The sequence below is a fragment of the Zonotrichia albicollis genome, chromosome Z, assembly GCF_047830755.1.
Source record: "Zonotrichia albicollis isolate bZonAlb1 chromosome Z, bZonAlb1.hap1, whole genome shotgun sequence".
Taxonomy (NCBI): domain Eukaryota; kingdom Metazoa; phylum Chordata; class Aves; order Passeriformes; family Passerellidae; genus Zonotrichia; species Zonotrichia albicollis.
Window position 1 is genome coordinate 19,331,902 of NC_133860.1, and position 15,769 is coordinate 19,347,670.

The 15,769-nt window shown below is 39.1% G+C and overlaps 1 protein-coding gene across 2 annotated transcripts in view; it reads right to left on the reverse strand.

Moving 5' to 3' along the window:
* The window catches only part of RICTOR (RPTOR independent companion of MTOR complex 2), a 74,926-nt gene extending 61,215 nt beyond the window's left edge, over positions 1–13,711 (reverse strand). For both annotated transcript variants that reach the window (XM_074532689.1, XM_074532688.1), the window contains exons 1-2: positions 13,557–13,711; positions 13,359–13,406 (exon numbers count right to left, since the gene is read on the reverse strand). In XM_074532689.1, the coding sequence (XP_074388790.1) occupies positions 13,359–13,406; positions 13,557–13,605 (97 nt within the window). In that variant the 5' untranslated portion in view covers positions 13,606–13,711. The remainder of the gene's footprint in view (positions 1–13,358; positions 13,407–13,556) is intronic.
* Between the last annotated feature and the right edge of the window lie 2,058 nt (positions 13,712–15,769).

Here is a 15,769-nt window from a genome sequence, read left to right on the forward strand (position 1 = left end):
CCCAAGAAGACAAGCTATTTATTATTTTAAGACCCCCTCAAAAGTATTTTCTTTCCTGACTCACTGCATTTATTACTGATACACTGACTTTTATTAGGAGAAATTTCTTCATCCAAAGGGTTGTCAAGCACTGGAACAAGCTGCCCAGGGAAGTAGCTGAGTCACCACCCCTGGAGGTAATTAAAAAATGCACAGATGTGGCACTTAGCAACACAGTTGAGTGATGAACTTGGCAATGTCTGGTTTATGGTTGAACTGAATGGTCAATCAAAATGATTCTACCGTCTCCAGCTGGCCCACAGCAACCACCAAATATCTTCACATTCTTTCCTATGGTGCTTCTGAGGTGCAGCTGTGCAAAATGGCTAAATTGATCTTCCAGATTTCACCTGCCAAAAGATGTGTGACTCACTTCCCTTACTTTCCTTACCTCTTCTGTCCCACCATAGAATACACCTTTCTCCTTTACACTGCTTCAGCACCCATCTTCAAATTCACAACAAAATCATCCTGCCAAGCATCTCAGTAAAATCCTTTTCTTGTTCCTCTAACTATGTTCATTCCCTACTGAGTTACTGACTCAAACTGAATACTAAATTCTTACAAAACCCACTCAGAAGTAGCTGTGCCACTGAGCCATTCAGAGGTAGAGTGGTGGAAGTAAGACATAACTGTTCCATATGACACCCAGTAGAAAGAAGTCCCCTTTTTTTTTTTTGCATGGACTTTACAATTGGCAAGTTGTCCCAATTATTGTACACAGCCACTTTGCTCAAATGTCATCTAAAAACTTGTTGATACATATAAAAGTTGCAAGTCAGCCCACTTGTGTCCTGCAGCAAGAGCTTAGCTTGCTCATCAATATTCTTTTTTTCTCTCTGTCTGCTTTTTGTTGGACAGCAAAAACTTCGAAGTAGCAGTAGTTGTTCTGTTTACTTCTGTTATACTAAACAGAGTTTCTCACCCACAATTCTTTGCCCTAACACCCTGTACTTACAATTATAGTCTTCAGCACAGAGCAAAGCCGGTGTTTTTAAAAACTCTAGCCTCAAGAACTCCTTGATTCTCTAAGCCTAAAAGTAACTCACAGATGCTGTATATCAAAAATCTCCAATGTTGTGTTGTTGTTTGTTTTTAAACTCCCATGACCTTTTAAGGCTTGACTCATTTTTTCACCCCTTCAGGACCGTGACATTGTTTTTCCCCAGCGAGAACCATGATGCATTCTGACAGATCCCATTCTCCAGAGAGAAAGAACACAACAGAAGTCCAGCTACACAAAACAGCTAGCGCTCCATCTAATGCAGGGATGAAATAGGACCAGCAATAGCTATATTAGCACAAGTGACGACTTCTTTTGCCCGACAGATTTAGCAGCATTGTTTGACCACATTCAGTATGCTAGAAGCACAATTCACTGTTCTGTTATGCACATGTGAACGAAAAAGGAAAAAAAAATGGCAGGCTTTAGCACACAAATAATTCAGTAACTCTGAAGTCAGGCATGGGTTGAACTGAGGAGTGCGTATTATATGCATCAATTGGTAGGTGCTAAAACAGTACACAGTAGCAAAAAAAAAATGTGTATATATATTCAGTAACTCTCAAGTGAGAGACTGATGTCACAAGAGCAGCTGATGTCACACCTACTATAATCACAAAGCCAAAAAGTGAAATAAAAGATTAAATACTTCTAAATACTTCCTTTAAAGAAGGAAGTTGTACTTCACTACAGTTAATCATCTCATCATTAATATACATGAGAGGTTTTCCTCCTCTTACTGAAAGAAACACAGTAATGATTGGATAATGGATCATTCTGATGATCTGGTGATCATCAACAGTAAGTCATATTCTACCATTATCAACTTGTTCCTAAAAAATAAAAACCAGGACACTTATGTAATCTTCTTGATATTATTCTTAATTTACATTTAATTCAAAAAGGTGGAAACTTCACAGAAAACTTGAGAATATGAAAGATGAGAAAGCTACATAAAAAAGCAAACTCCACAACACAGATCACTCCTGTATGATTTGCATTAACACATCAACTCTACTTTGCCAGATTGCAAAAAATTAGTGCACCAACACTTAACACTCAATGTGTCATTTTCAAAAACACAATAATACATATTTAGACTGAAGGTATGTCTCAAGTTATAGTGTAAAACCTGTTTGTAGTATCACATTAATGTAGTTACATTGAAAAATGTACTGAATACTGAGCCAGATAGATATCCTCTATGATCACAGTTAAAGCCATAAATACTTTGTATTTAACACTTCAAGCCATAAATACTTCGTACTCTAAGTTTTGCCAAGTAAGACTTGAAAATTTTAGATTAAAAAAATTCACACGCATATCACGTTTTAACAATTGAGGGTAACCCCTTAAAAAGTACCTATGACTAAGTGTGATTTCAGCAGAATGCACCTAGAAATTTATTTAGTTTGATTTCCATAGCTTTCATGGGGAAACCATACAAAGAGCACTTTATTTTGAATATAGGTAAGTTCCAGTAACTCATGTATGTGAAAACAGAAAGCAAACAAAAACTAAGAACTGAGACTATTTTCCCCATTGCTGCTTAAGAAAGCTATGAATGTATGAAACTGGCTCACTAATGTGGAAAAAAGTACACTGGCTCACTAATATGGAAAAAAATTGTCTCTTTCATGGCAGTCAGCAAAGAAAGTCTCAAAACTATTCCTCTCCCTACATCACTCAGGTAAAAAACTCCTATACAAAAATACCTACAAACCAGAAATCAGTGAAAAGACAGTGTATTCAAGGTAGGACCTAGAAATCACTAGAACTTCAGATAAACAGGAAACCAAGTATCAGGACTACTTTGGCACACACGTGCTTCTGAAAAAATTAAGTAAAACTTAAATGCCTACTGTGATTGCACAGATTTCTCTTCTGCTGATGTGCATAGATGTTGTCAATTAAAGGACTTCTTTTTTTTAATTTTAGTATTCTTAAGTACATATAAAGGTAGCAGGAAATAAGCAGTTTGGTGTTCCAGTCAGCTTGAAGAGCAGCTCCAAAATGAACCACTTTCCAAAATGTGGTTTTATAATCTTATTTCTAACCAAGACACTGAGATTATACCTGTACAAAAGCCATTCTTATATCCTCACCTAGGAATTATGTTGATTATTCCCAATGTGTGATCGTGAATGGCAGCTTTGCAAACAGCATTCTTTACTGCTAAAACTTCTAAAAAATGGGGTTCATAGATAAAATCCTCTTTCCAGGATAGAAAGAGAAAACTGAAGGACCATTCCAAAGGATAACTACAAGGCTGACTTGAAAATTAATTACGTACAGATTTTGATAAACAAATTATTCTTTAAATGCTTTATAGCAATACAAAATCTAGTGTACTGCATAAACTTCCACAAAGATCAGTTACGAAAATGGTATTATATAGTATTAGTTAAGACTACGTAAGGTACCAAGGCATAAAAAAACAACTCTTAAAAATCCTTGTCTATGCATAGAGAGAAAGTATTTAATTTAGTCCTCCATTCAAATGTGCAGTTATATCCTCATTATATCTGTACATATAATATCATATATGTTCAGTTATATCCTCAGCTCCCAGGAAGACGTGAAGATGACAAGAATCACAGCAATAAGTCTTGATACCTATCTTTGTGAATTACAAACTTACTCACAGTTCCCCCACCTCCTGCCTCTCAAAAAAATCCCACCAGAATGTCATCTCACGGCAAGATACACAACTGTAACTATTGCGTATTATCCTGACTAAAACCAAACTTGAATTATAGTCTCTTGAAATTTTTATCATGATCACTTAACACACAAATATAAATTATTCTGGAATACAGTTAAATCCAAGAAGAACTTCCTTTAAACTTTCAAAAGCTCAGATGTTTAAAAGAAAAAGAAAAAATAAAGGAGACAAAATACACAGAGGGTCAAAATGCTGGAGGCTGGGGAACATTCCATAACTGTGTGACTACGCATTTGTTTGCCCTGTTGTTCTGCTCTCTTCTCTGCAACAATTATAAACTACTGCCAAGGTTGGAGTGACCCAGTACAACTGTTCTTATGGTCAAGAGCCAGTAAAAGCCTTTCCCAGATGTACAAAATTGCTTATGTCGGTACACAAATCAAATTAATACTTCCCAGAACATCAACAACAAATTTGAAGGGTGAATATAAATTTATTGTAATGGTTTAGAAAATTATCTTCAGTTCCTCCAATCCATTTTCTTTTTTTCTGCCACCACTCCTAGAAGCAGAAATATCAGGATGGTCATAATTTTCAGTTGTTTTAACAAAACGCTGAGTCTTTCTGACATCTTGCAACCAGTATGTGGAGAGTGGACCAGGCAAATCTGCTTTCAAAACCACCAAAGAGGATTTTGATCACATATTTCTCTGAATATTAACAAACTGACATATGATTTTATTCTGAGGCTACTTTCTCAATAAGCATTCTGATTCTTCTCTGCATCACTTCAGTATGTTCAAGAACCTGAAAGCATAAATGTTTTATGGCTCTGAACAATAAACTTAAAGCAGTCAGAAGCAGCCACTGTCCCCAGAAACATCCTGTTACATAGGGCATCATGTAAGAAGTCCATCAACATTACCAGATGTAGGATTACCCAGTTTGCCATCCAAGAAATGAAGGGCAATTTGCATGACATGGAAACACCAAAGTAATAACACTCAAATTCAAACATTAATACAGGGACAAATAATTCACAAATAGCACTGACTAAAGCAGGAAACATTTAAACTGCAGCAAATGTCATGTGCTAGTTTCCCCATCCTAAAATGCTATATAACCAGAAGATTTCAAAACAGTGCTGACTGATATTTGCTTCATTCCCTCATATTAAGAATAGGACGTGTCCTTGTGTCACACAGGTAATACAGTCACGTTGCTGTGACCATTCAAGACTTCTACTCTTTCTCCTGAAAAAGCACAGGAAGTGTCAGTCGTATTTATAGATTTCACAAGATCTAAATACAATTCTCTGAAGACAGAAGACACCTAATCTATTGGTGAATCTCAACTTAGAAAAACCTATCCAGCTGAAGTAACAGGCTAAGCTAAAAACTGAGCTGCAAATGCCACATTTATAGAAACAGTAAGATTTTTTCTACTTCATTTTTTTGTACTTCATGAAAAAACCCAGAAGTCTACCCATGACACACACATATGGTTTGCATAAAGCAGGAGATGAACACATTCTAAATTCTCTAGATATGAGGTTGCTCAAACTGAATTCTGACTTCACTGATGCTCAGGAGGTAACAAAGGAATAAGATTACTTACAGATTTAATAATTTGTTTTTAAATAAGCAATTTCTAGGCAACAGCTGTTCTTGACAGTCCTCTGTTTTTATGAAGTAATTATTTTTAAATATATGTATTAATTTATAGTCTATGTACACTTCAAGCAGGAAATCAATCTTCTATGCAGCTAAAAAAACCAAACAAAATCCCTGTGCTGTTCACCACACACCTTTACATGAAGAGATTAATTTTAATAACTCCTTGTTACTCTTACAATTACTGTGTATTTTTCCATAAGTCAAGGTCATATTGTTTTGCTTTAAACACCTTAACTCTAAGTATAAATATCTCCTACCAATCATTCTGTAGTTCCCAAATCAACAGAAGTAGTTAATTTCACAATGAACACTTATGCAAATAGGAGACAGAGATGTACTTACTTCATGTCAGCCAAACTGCTAACTCACAGTAGTCCTTTAAAAGATGGCAAGTAACAGTAATCTTTACCATTTTGCAACCCTTTTTCTCTCTTGGACTTAAATGGTTACTGAAAGTATAATTTATAAACAGCATGAAATTATGTTCTCTAACCATTTTTCCAACTGAAACAGAATTAAAAACTTTCATTTTGCATCTCAGACAATTAAACACAATTCTACTAAACAAGCAAATAAATAAATAAATAAACTTAAAACTGTATTTCTGAAATGCTGCAGGAGCAACCAGCTGAGTCAATTTTCAGGTGTACCCAAACCCATAGCAGTAGATAGCATTTGAACTAAAGCAAGCTTAGAAAAGTCTAGGGAAGAACAAAACAGTAGATTTAGGAAAAAAAATCTCCCCTTCTAAGAAAACGCTCATAAAGGCTATCACTCAGGTTTATTTTTTAACGAACAACATTGATTCAAAGGCTATTGCTGCTCAGGTAGAATTCAGGTGAAGAGATTTCCATTTTATATTTATTTACGCAAACTTATGCAGGCCACTACAGACAGCTAGAAAGCTTTCAAGTATATCCTAGTAAAATTCAGTAACATAACTAAAAAATATAACTAAGTATTTTTTGTTTGCTTTTTGGGATTGGATTTTCTGTTTGGTTTGGGGTTTTTTTACTACACTGTCTCATTTATGCATCTTTACCAGTGTTCCTCCTTTACATCAGATGCAAAGATTTGATGAATGCATTTTTCACTAATCATGTTCTGAAGTTTTGCTTCCAAAATTTTCCATCACCACACCAGATGATAGGCAAATAAAAAAAAAAATCTGCAACATATACAAATATACCAACATTACAGACTCTCAAACTAGAACAGATACATTTTATTGTCACAGTTACAAGTGCTCCAGTTAAAAAATTGACAAATACCAGCCAGCACTTCTGTAGTACTGTTATGTCACCTACCCTTCTGTAACAGAACGATGCACAGGAGCACTGCTCAGTGTCTGAATTCACCTGCACTATTGTGCAAGCATCTGCCTGCCTGCATATAGCTAAAACACTTCCAAAGAAAAGCAAACTTCTTACTTTACCTCATCTTTTGTGTAGTTATCTAAGCCTCAAGACACACCTTCTTGTCTTAGTTGCAAGAAAGTAGTTAGTATTAAAAGTAGATGACTTGTGCCATTTACTGTTTGAAAAAAAGAAATCTCAGAACGAGTTTCTGTTAGTATAAAAATTAAGAAAAACTTACATGATTTTTCAGTACATTCCCCCAAGTTAGTTGTCATTTCAACATCACTTAAGCTGTCCTGTAAAGCTCTTGAGCAATGCTCCTTTCTGCAGTGTCAGAGTTTGTATGGATATTAAGAATAGGAAAACTGCAATTTTAACTATGGCTATTTCACTTCTTCCTACTTTAAAGAAAAGTAACTGTACCTGATGTTAGCATCTCTTTTGTGTTATTAGGGTAAAACTTCTGAGATTGCCAGGTAACTGATAAAGTAGCGATGAAGGTCATCAGCTTGGGCAAGTGATGCATTTCTTTATGGACAGGAGATGGCTGACACAGCTTCCTTGCTGACTGTGTTTATGATGAGGGGTCAGTTCCTTTAGATGGCATCTACACTGGATAGGCTCTAACAGAAAAAAATGCTGAAACTAAGCACTGCTCTAACCTCTAAGTGGGAGATGCTGGGAAGCAATGAAACAACCATGAGTAACATTTATGACAAAGATTCAAATATATCAAGAAGGCAGCAGGAGAGTTTGATATTTCAGCACTCAGGGATGAAGGAAGTGTGTTGAAGAAAGTCGTGAAAACACAGCATTGCTTAAACATCTACGAAGGTGTTTGGATCGGTATAGTGATCCCAATCACAGAATAATCTCTTGTAATAGAAAGTACAAGATCTTAGAACAGTCATTTTATTCTCTGACCACAACAGCTAGAACAAAGAATCCACAAACAAAAAGAAATTTAGAGGTGCTGTACTCAAAAACTTAAAAGACAGACATAAGTGCAGATATTCAAAGACATGGTAGTACCCAAGTTCTACAGAAAACTAAACAACAGACAAGCCAGAAGATTTTAAAGTGGTCTTTTGTTGAAATTTTTCTTTCATTAAAAAATGTGGTTCTTGTTTTGAAGAAAAGGAAAGTGGAAATATTTTAAGCACACACCATCTTAGTAGTTCTGAGAATACTTGAGATTATAAAAGCAAGTGCTTAGGAAGCAAAGCCAAAGGTACAATTGTGTTATTAATCTAACTGGGACAATGCACTACACAATTCTGAAACAACAGTAAACTAAAGCACAAGTGCAAGTACAAGGGCAGACAGGACAGTTGAGTGTATGACTTAATTCTGAAGTGCATGTATTCAGCACATTAACTCTCTTACTTTCAAAACCTATTGAAAGCTTAGACACTGCCAGAAAAGTTAGCAGGCCACCATCATTGATCACTTTCCCTTTGCTCCCCCTATATAATAAAAAACTCCAAATACAAAAATAATGCACCATTACCATTTTTCAGTCAGCAAAGAGGTCTCTCCAACAGTTTCTGCCCCATTGTTGCATACTTTCTGCCTCAGGAGACGGAATAAAAAATGTTACTAATTATCTTCTTATGACCATTACAGTTTCTGTTATGGATTCACAAACAAGGGAGCAAAAAAACACCTATTGCTCCGCGTGACCTGCTCAAGCACAACATAGCTACCCATGAAAATGATGGCATACTGCAAAGTGAGGGTGAAGGGTGCCCACACATTCTGATTATCTGGCTATTTTAAAAACATTGTGTCTCTGGCGTGGTGGAGCCCCACTTCTCCAGGATTTCAAGCCAGGCTACATTTCCCACAAGTACAGGAAGAACCACCTAAAGGCTTTCTGCAACAGACTTGCCATTAGCGTGGAAGAACTGCCTCTGAGCCATCCAAAGTATGCACCAGCTGCCATCTCTGCAGCGGTTTCCCTACTGCCACGCTGCAAGCAATACAAAAGGGTTATTTTCTGCTTCCCCCACTACTCAAGATTCCAGTATCAGATGTGTGCTCTTTTCCTCCCTGCTTCTTCCACACTGATGAAGAAAGCTGGAAACAGTATGGTCATCAAATCTCAAGCTGATTTTGGAAACAAAATTCATCCAGCCTTCTTTAACTATCCCACAAATAACCCTTAAAAATGCCTGACATTTCTGTGGGCTGTAAACTGCAAATAGCATCCCGAGATGTTTGCCCTGCATGCAATGCATTATGATATACCATGTGGGAACATGGACTCAAATACTACATGGTTTAAAATTATGGGAGCACAGTAAGAAAAGTAACACCACTTAGACCTCATGAAGTTAAATGGAACTCCTTTATGTTTTATTATTACCTAAATGACAGGAAAAAATGAAGGCAAAAAAGGGAATAGTATTTTCTCATATAACACTAGTCAATTTTGTGATACCAGTCTCAGGGAAAAAAAAAAAACCAACTAGTTTTCTCAGCTGCTGCTTTGTTCATGTATGTCCTGTGTTAGTTAGAAGACTCAACATCTACAAAATCTCTACAAAACAGAATTGGTTGTACAAGAAAAGGTGATAAACCAAAGTAGAATCTTGTAATGCATATTTTTTAATAATAAATGAAAGCACTAATGCTTGAGATAGGTACATTTCAGCTGTTTAAAGAGTACACTGTCAGCAAGTGAAGACTGACTACCCTCAGAAAGGAGGAAATTAACACATACACACACAGACAGCACTCTCCTCAACTTCAGTAAGCAGCTGGCACCCCTGCACCGGCAAGCAAACAAGCTCTGAAAAGTTCCTAATAGCCAGGGCAATCTCTGAGCTACAGGATTCCAAGAAAATAGGGATTCTTTCAAGGAAGATGAGCCTGAGGACAGATAATGAACCATGAGACTGCTCGCAACTAGCCAAGTTCCAAACTACTTAGGCCTTCAAGATCCAAGGACAACAGCCAAAATTCCAACAAAGGAAGAGGTGTTGGTCACCCAGCAGTACAAGGTGATTCAGTTACAGGGTGAGCAAAGAAGCACAGAATGGCTTGGGTTGAAAAGGACCTTTCAAGGTCACGTAGTCCAACCTCCCTACAAAAATTTAGGAGCGGATTAAGTGTGGATTACACACGCCTTTAACAGTGCCCAGAGCTCCAGGAGGTGTATGTGCTTCTGTGATTCAACTTCAAATGCCTGTAAAGCAGTCAGAAACAAAGAAGAGGTGCACAATGTTTTTATTATGTTATATACATAACCATGGCCAAGGTCAGTGGAAAAACTCCTACCAAATGCACTAATCTGGTTGATACCTCCAATTGTCATTTCTGGCCTTTGGAAGTCACAAGCTTGATTTCAGCAGGCTAATTAAACCAATCTCTCTCATCCCACTGCTAATTCCTTCCAGATGACTGCAGTGGGAGTTGTACTGGTGGTGAGTCTGTCCTCTTTTTCCTTTTCTGTTCTATTCTGAGCAGGTAATACAACACAAGGCCTAAACATGAGTGTTCTAAATCCCAATTATTAATTGCGATTTTGTAATCAACAGAACACATGACATACAATTTAACTAGACAAAAGCAATGACTCTACCCCATGTCTGCACCATTTTTTCTTACCATACCAACATTATACACACAAATGTTTATCCTGGGGACAATTTTTCCAGAGTTGATCAACCCTTCAGCAAAGTGGTTTTCTTAAAAAAGATCTATCTGAATTCCCTTAGAAGATGGGCAAGGATTAGTGGCTCAGAAACAAAATAAATACAAAAAACTCAAAACCAACCAACCAAACGACAAAAACACAAACAAAAACAAAAAAACCGACCCCCACCAAACAAAAGAACACACAAAGAACCCCCAAAGAACCAACCCTGACCCCCAAAAAAGTAAAAAAAAACCACAGAAAAAGCAAACCACATACTTATTTACATTATCATCTTCAACCAGGCTAATAAGTGCAAACAGAAAGCTCACACATACCTACACAAACACACAAAATGCAGCACTCACCATCATGCAAAATGGCTTTCATAAACATAATGTATCATTTTTAAAAAGGCAAAGTAACCAGAAGCTCCAAAAAGTAAACCTAGTATAGCAGCCATGGTAAAAATCTGTAAAAAGCTTGGTGTCTTCTGCGAAAACATGAGCAACTTTAACCACAGGACCAGAGAGAAGAGCAAACCAAACACAAACACAGAAATGCAGACCACTGCAAGCAGCAAGGCCGTCCTCACGCCTTACTGCTCAAAAAGCCATGAAGAAGCAGAACTCAGAGTAGCACAAACTGGAGTGCTCTTCCCACATCTATTATTTGTTTTGAAATTCTTTGTAACAGCACCGGCCTCCTGCATGGAAAGTGTAGTCACAGGTACGGACGAGTAAAGGTCTAACCTGTAGGCTAAGTCATGCCATTACTAACAGGAAACTACTCAAAATAAGGCAGTGCCAATATAATTTCTTGTGTTTGCAACAATGAGGCCCCTGTAACTGGAAGCATATGGCTGAGGGTCTGTTTATGGTGATTCTCTACTTTGCCCAAATCAGATATTTCACATTAATCAACACAAAGTTCAGTTGTACCAGGAAACAAAAAACATTAGAACATTCTTTTAAGCTAATGCAAACGTGAGCCCTGTGGAAAACTATGTGATCTGCACAACACAGTGAATCAAAACATTGTGCTATTAGTACCAAATTAGGGTAACAAAATATTTAAAATAATTGCTTACATAACTATTGTAACAGCTGGAAAAACAAATACTTGTTGTGTTCACCATGGAAATCAAGTTATCATCTAGCTCAGTTAATGTCTTGCTGAGACTTTTAAGCTTCTTACTTTTGTTTCCCCTTTAAAATGCAGTTAATATCTACACAGATATATGGTACTATACGGTTGCTGATCAGTCAGCTGTAGTCTAACAAAAAAAACCAAAACCGTTGGGTTTCTAACATCTAAATTTAAAGTAGCTTCTTATTCGATTTCCCCAATGATTTACTATTGGATAGAAGATATATTGACACAGTGCAAAATAACTTTTCTAATTAAAAGAGAAAGAAAACACATATTAAAAATATGGTTTGGAATCAGAAGGCAGCTGAAAACACCTCATGGTAAGAATCAATATCACAATGATAGTTACCTATCGAATTCTGATTAGAAGATTTCAAACACATCACATCTCAAAACTACCACTCCAGCATTTAAATTTTGTGTATTGCACTTTCACCTCAAAATACTTCAGTATACTACAGAACATTAAAAAAAAAAATTAGACCTATTTATTAAAATCCCAATTCTGCAAGTTTCATAAACAGGCAACATTGCTTACAGCAATAACTTTGTCATGTGCTTAAACTGTTAAGGCCTTCATTGCACGTTTTGCTGATGAAAGCTTCACATGTTTTAATTTTTAAAGACAGCATTTCTCTAAAGCAATCATGTCCACTAGGAGACAGAATGAGAAGAGTCTATTTCTTTAAACTGAGGAAACCCCAGCAGTTTTCCCGGTTATTAAAACACACTTGTAAATATGATATTGTATACACAGAAATAACTTGCAGCCCACAATAAAATTGCTTGATAAAATAATTCTAAACACAGCTTACTTTGTGGGAAAAAGAGAATTAGAGAAAGCATAATGCAGTATCAACAATTCCAAGATGAAAACAGTACTTCTACTGCTGGTATTTTTACTTCCTTTCCATTTCACATGCCACTTTTATCTCACTGATTCTGTCATTTCCCTGCCTACTTCCCCATAAAATGGATCTATTCAGCACAATAGTCCTGGATCTCCTTCCTGAATCAGAACAGCTACACACCAGCATCAACTTCATTCCCTCCCCAGACCAGGATCCTCTGTCCCACGAAATATCACCACTTCTACAGCAGTAGCATTCCAGTTTGCTTTTTGAATTTTACCAGTCTCTTTGGGAGAGTCTAAACCTTACTTCTGTACTCAGCTAAGCAAGACCACATTTTGTACCCTATACATATGGGTAGGGAACGAGTACCTTGCTCGTCTGAGGCAAAACTTCTTAGTGTGTAGCAGATATCAGCGTTGCTTCCTTCCTCTTAACCACCCCCCCAACCCCAGATGCAGATCTGAGAGCAGTGGAGGATGTTTGGAGCAATTTAACAAGCAAAGGGGACATGAGTGGCCGCTGGTCTGGGAGCAAGAGGCTCACGGCAAACAGGGTGGCCAGCCGGCCTAGGGCACGCAGGGACACACGAAGGAGGGATGGAGTCAGGAGCTGCCGCCGCTGCCGAGGTGCTGCTCGGAGGCGCACGGCACGATCGGCCCGAGGCTCGGCCATTGAGCACAATCCCGTCTGCGAGCAACAGGGGCTTCAAGGGCAGCCCCAGCGGCGGCCGAGCAGCCTCAGCGCGCACGCCGGGAAGCCCCGCGGCCCCGCAGCTGTCCGGGCACGGCCCCGGCGCGGCCCCGCGGTGCCCGAGGAGCGGCTCCCACCCGCGGGCGGCTCCGCTCAGCCCCCGGCGGCGGCCCCGGGCCCCGCGCCCGCCCCACGGCACCACCAGGCCGCTCCGCTCCGCCGCGCCCCCCGCCCGCCTCGGGCGCAGCGAGGCTCGGGCGGCCCCCCCGCCCCGCCCGTACCTCGGCTGAGATCGAGGGACACGTTCTCCTCGCCGCTGTCGTTCCGACCTGCGGGGACGGGAGGAGAGAAGCGCGTTAGACGGGCGGCGAGAAAGAAGCCGGGGACAGGGAAGAGAAAGGGAGGAGGGGAGCGGGAGGCGCCGGCGGGCACCACGGCGGTGCGGGCGGCGGCGGGGCGGCCCGCGGGACGCTCCTCACCTCGGATGCGGAGGTGCCTCAGCGAGCGGGCGCGGAGCGTCGCCGCCATGTTTGCGGCCCCGCAGCCACAACACCGGAAACCTCGCCCGCTCTCGCGAGGGGAGGCGCGTGGAGCCGCCGACGCGGAGGGCGCTCTCTCCCCCCGCGCCCCCTCCGGCACCTCCCCCCTCACGGCGGGGGCGGGGCGGGCGCGGCAGCGGCCTGGCAACGGCGGTCTCTCCTTTTCCCCTTTTTTCTGCTTTTGTTTGTTTGTGGTTTTGTTTTTGCTGTATTTTTGTTTGTTTCTTTGTTTGTTTCTTTCTTTCGGGGTTTGCCCGCCCGGTTTCTCGGCCTTGTGATGAGGTGGTAATTCACGTGGGTGCGGCGTGACCGTGGGCTTTGTACGCCGGATGTTTTCTTCTTTTTTAAAGCGTGAAGTAATTAAAAACAGGAAAAAAGGAACAGCTTTTCGTCGCGTGTTCGGTTTGTGCGCAGCGGGTCTCATTTTAGGCTCAAGTGTGATCTGCTTACTGCTTTTACAGTTCTGAAACTTAGTTAATAAAATAAATGCAATTTAAAAAGATAAAGGAAAACAAACAAAAAACCCCAGTGTGGTAAAGAAGTTCCACGGCCAGAAACCCTTCACTGACAGACTGGCTCCTCTTCAGGGAGAAGTTTTAAATTACCTAATAGCACCCCACATCGCGCCGTGATGTTATGGACTGCCATGGACAAATCCTTGCACTCTGACATCCCAAATTCTCTAAACCAAATCCAGCAAATAATTATGAAGTTGAAATGTGTTAATAGCCAGATGTATAAAAATACCTTCAGAAGCTTAGGTAACTTTTTTCCTGTTTTCTAGTCAATTATTTTCCACTCTGAATTTTCCCTCCTCTCTTGAGGTCTTTCAATTCAGATCCAGCATTACTTATAAAAATCTGGGGGTTTTGAGTGTTCATGAATGTTAAGTTTCATCCCAAAATTTGAACACTTACTGGTGCACTTCTAAAACAATACTGATTTAGGAGAGTAAAATAATTGTTTGCTAAGACAGAGTGAAAAAGCTTTTTGGCATATCATTCAATGCCAGACATAGAAGAATCTTGTTATAATGTAATTATATCAAGTATACTTAATTAAAAATATGATTTTCAAAAACTTCTGCATGATGATTTTAAAATATGTTAAATATGAAACTAATGTTTCAGAGGAACCAAAGATTCTGAAAATTAGGACCTCTAAACAATAAAATCTCATCTGTCATAACACAGGAACGGGTCGAACCTCTTTGAGCAGGTTCATCAATGTGCCTCAGGGCTGTCCTTTAGGGTTTCATGTTCAGGGAACCCTTGACCTCCTGAAAATGCCAAATTAACTGCTGCTGGTGGTAGTAATGCTGTGTCCTATTTACTACAAATTCTGCTGTTGTGTAATTATTTTCACATAACCTTGACTCACCACTAAATATTGGTCCAGTCTGTATTTGATTTTAACTTGTAATCTCTATCTCCCTAAGTGCTTTGGACACTCATGCTAAATGCTACTGCCATTCACCACTTGCTTCTTTCCTAAGAGATACAGACTGGAAGACATGAGGTACTTCAAGAGAGCCCAAACATTATATTTCAACAAGGGAGAATAAGAAAGGAGTAGTTTTTAAATCCCAGAGTACTCTTTTGCAGATCTTTTCCAGCAGATAGCCTTTAATAATCAAAATATTACATTTATTTTGGGGTGCTTGAGTTTCCTGTGTCTTTTTCCCACTAATTATATTTGGATTCTGCAGGCAAAATTGAGGTTGTCTCTGATAATGACACATAAAAGAATGTTATAATGTCAGTTATGTGCTAATCCACAAGGCTGTGTTAAAAGAAGTTTGAGGTAAAATTAATATTTGCCACAATTGTAAAAAAAAAAAAAAGGAAAAAGAACATTAGGGTTTTAATTTTTCTTTATGGAGAAATGGAAAAGAGTGACAATGCATTAACCTTAACTACCACTTAGATCCCCACAAAAATAACAAACAAACAAAAAAACCAACAGCCCCATACATAATGCTGCAAGGAAAGTCAGGGCCTTAAAATGTGGTCACAACTAGCATGAGGAGTTCTCACCCTACAAGAGCAGAGGACATTTTTGGATCTGTTTTGGAGCTTTTCCTATGTTCTAGTCTTCACTCAACTGTGGGGAAAGAATCACAACAGTTTATTTTAAAAATTATAAAGTTTCTT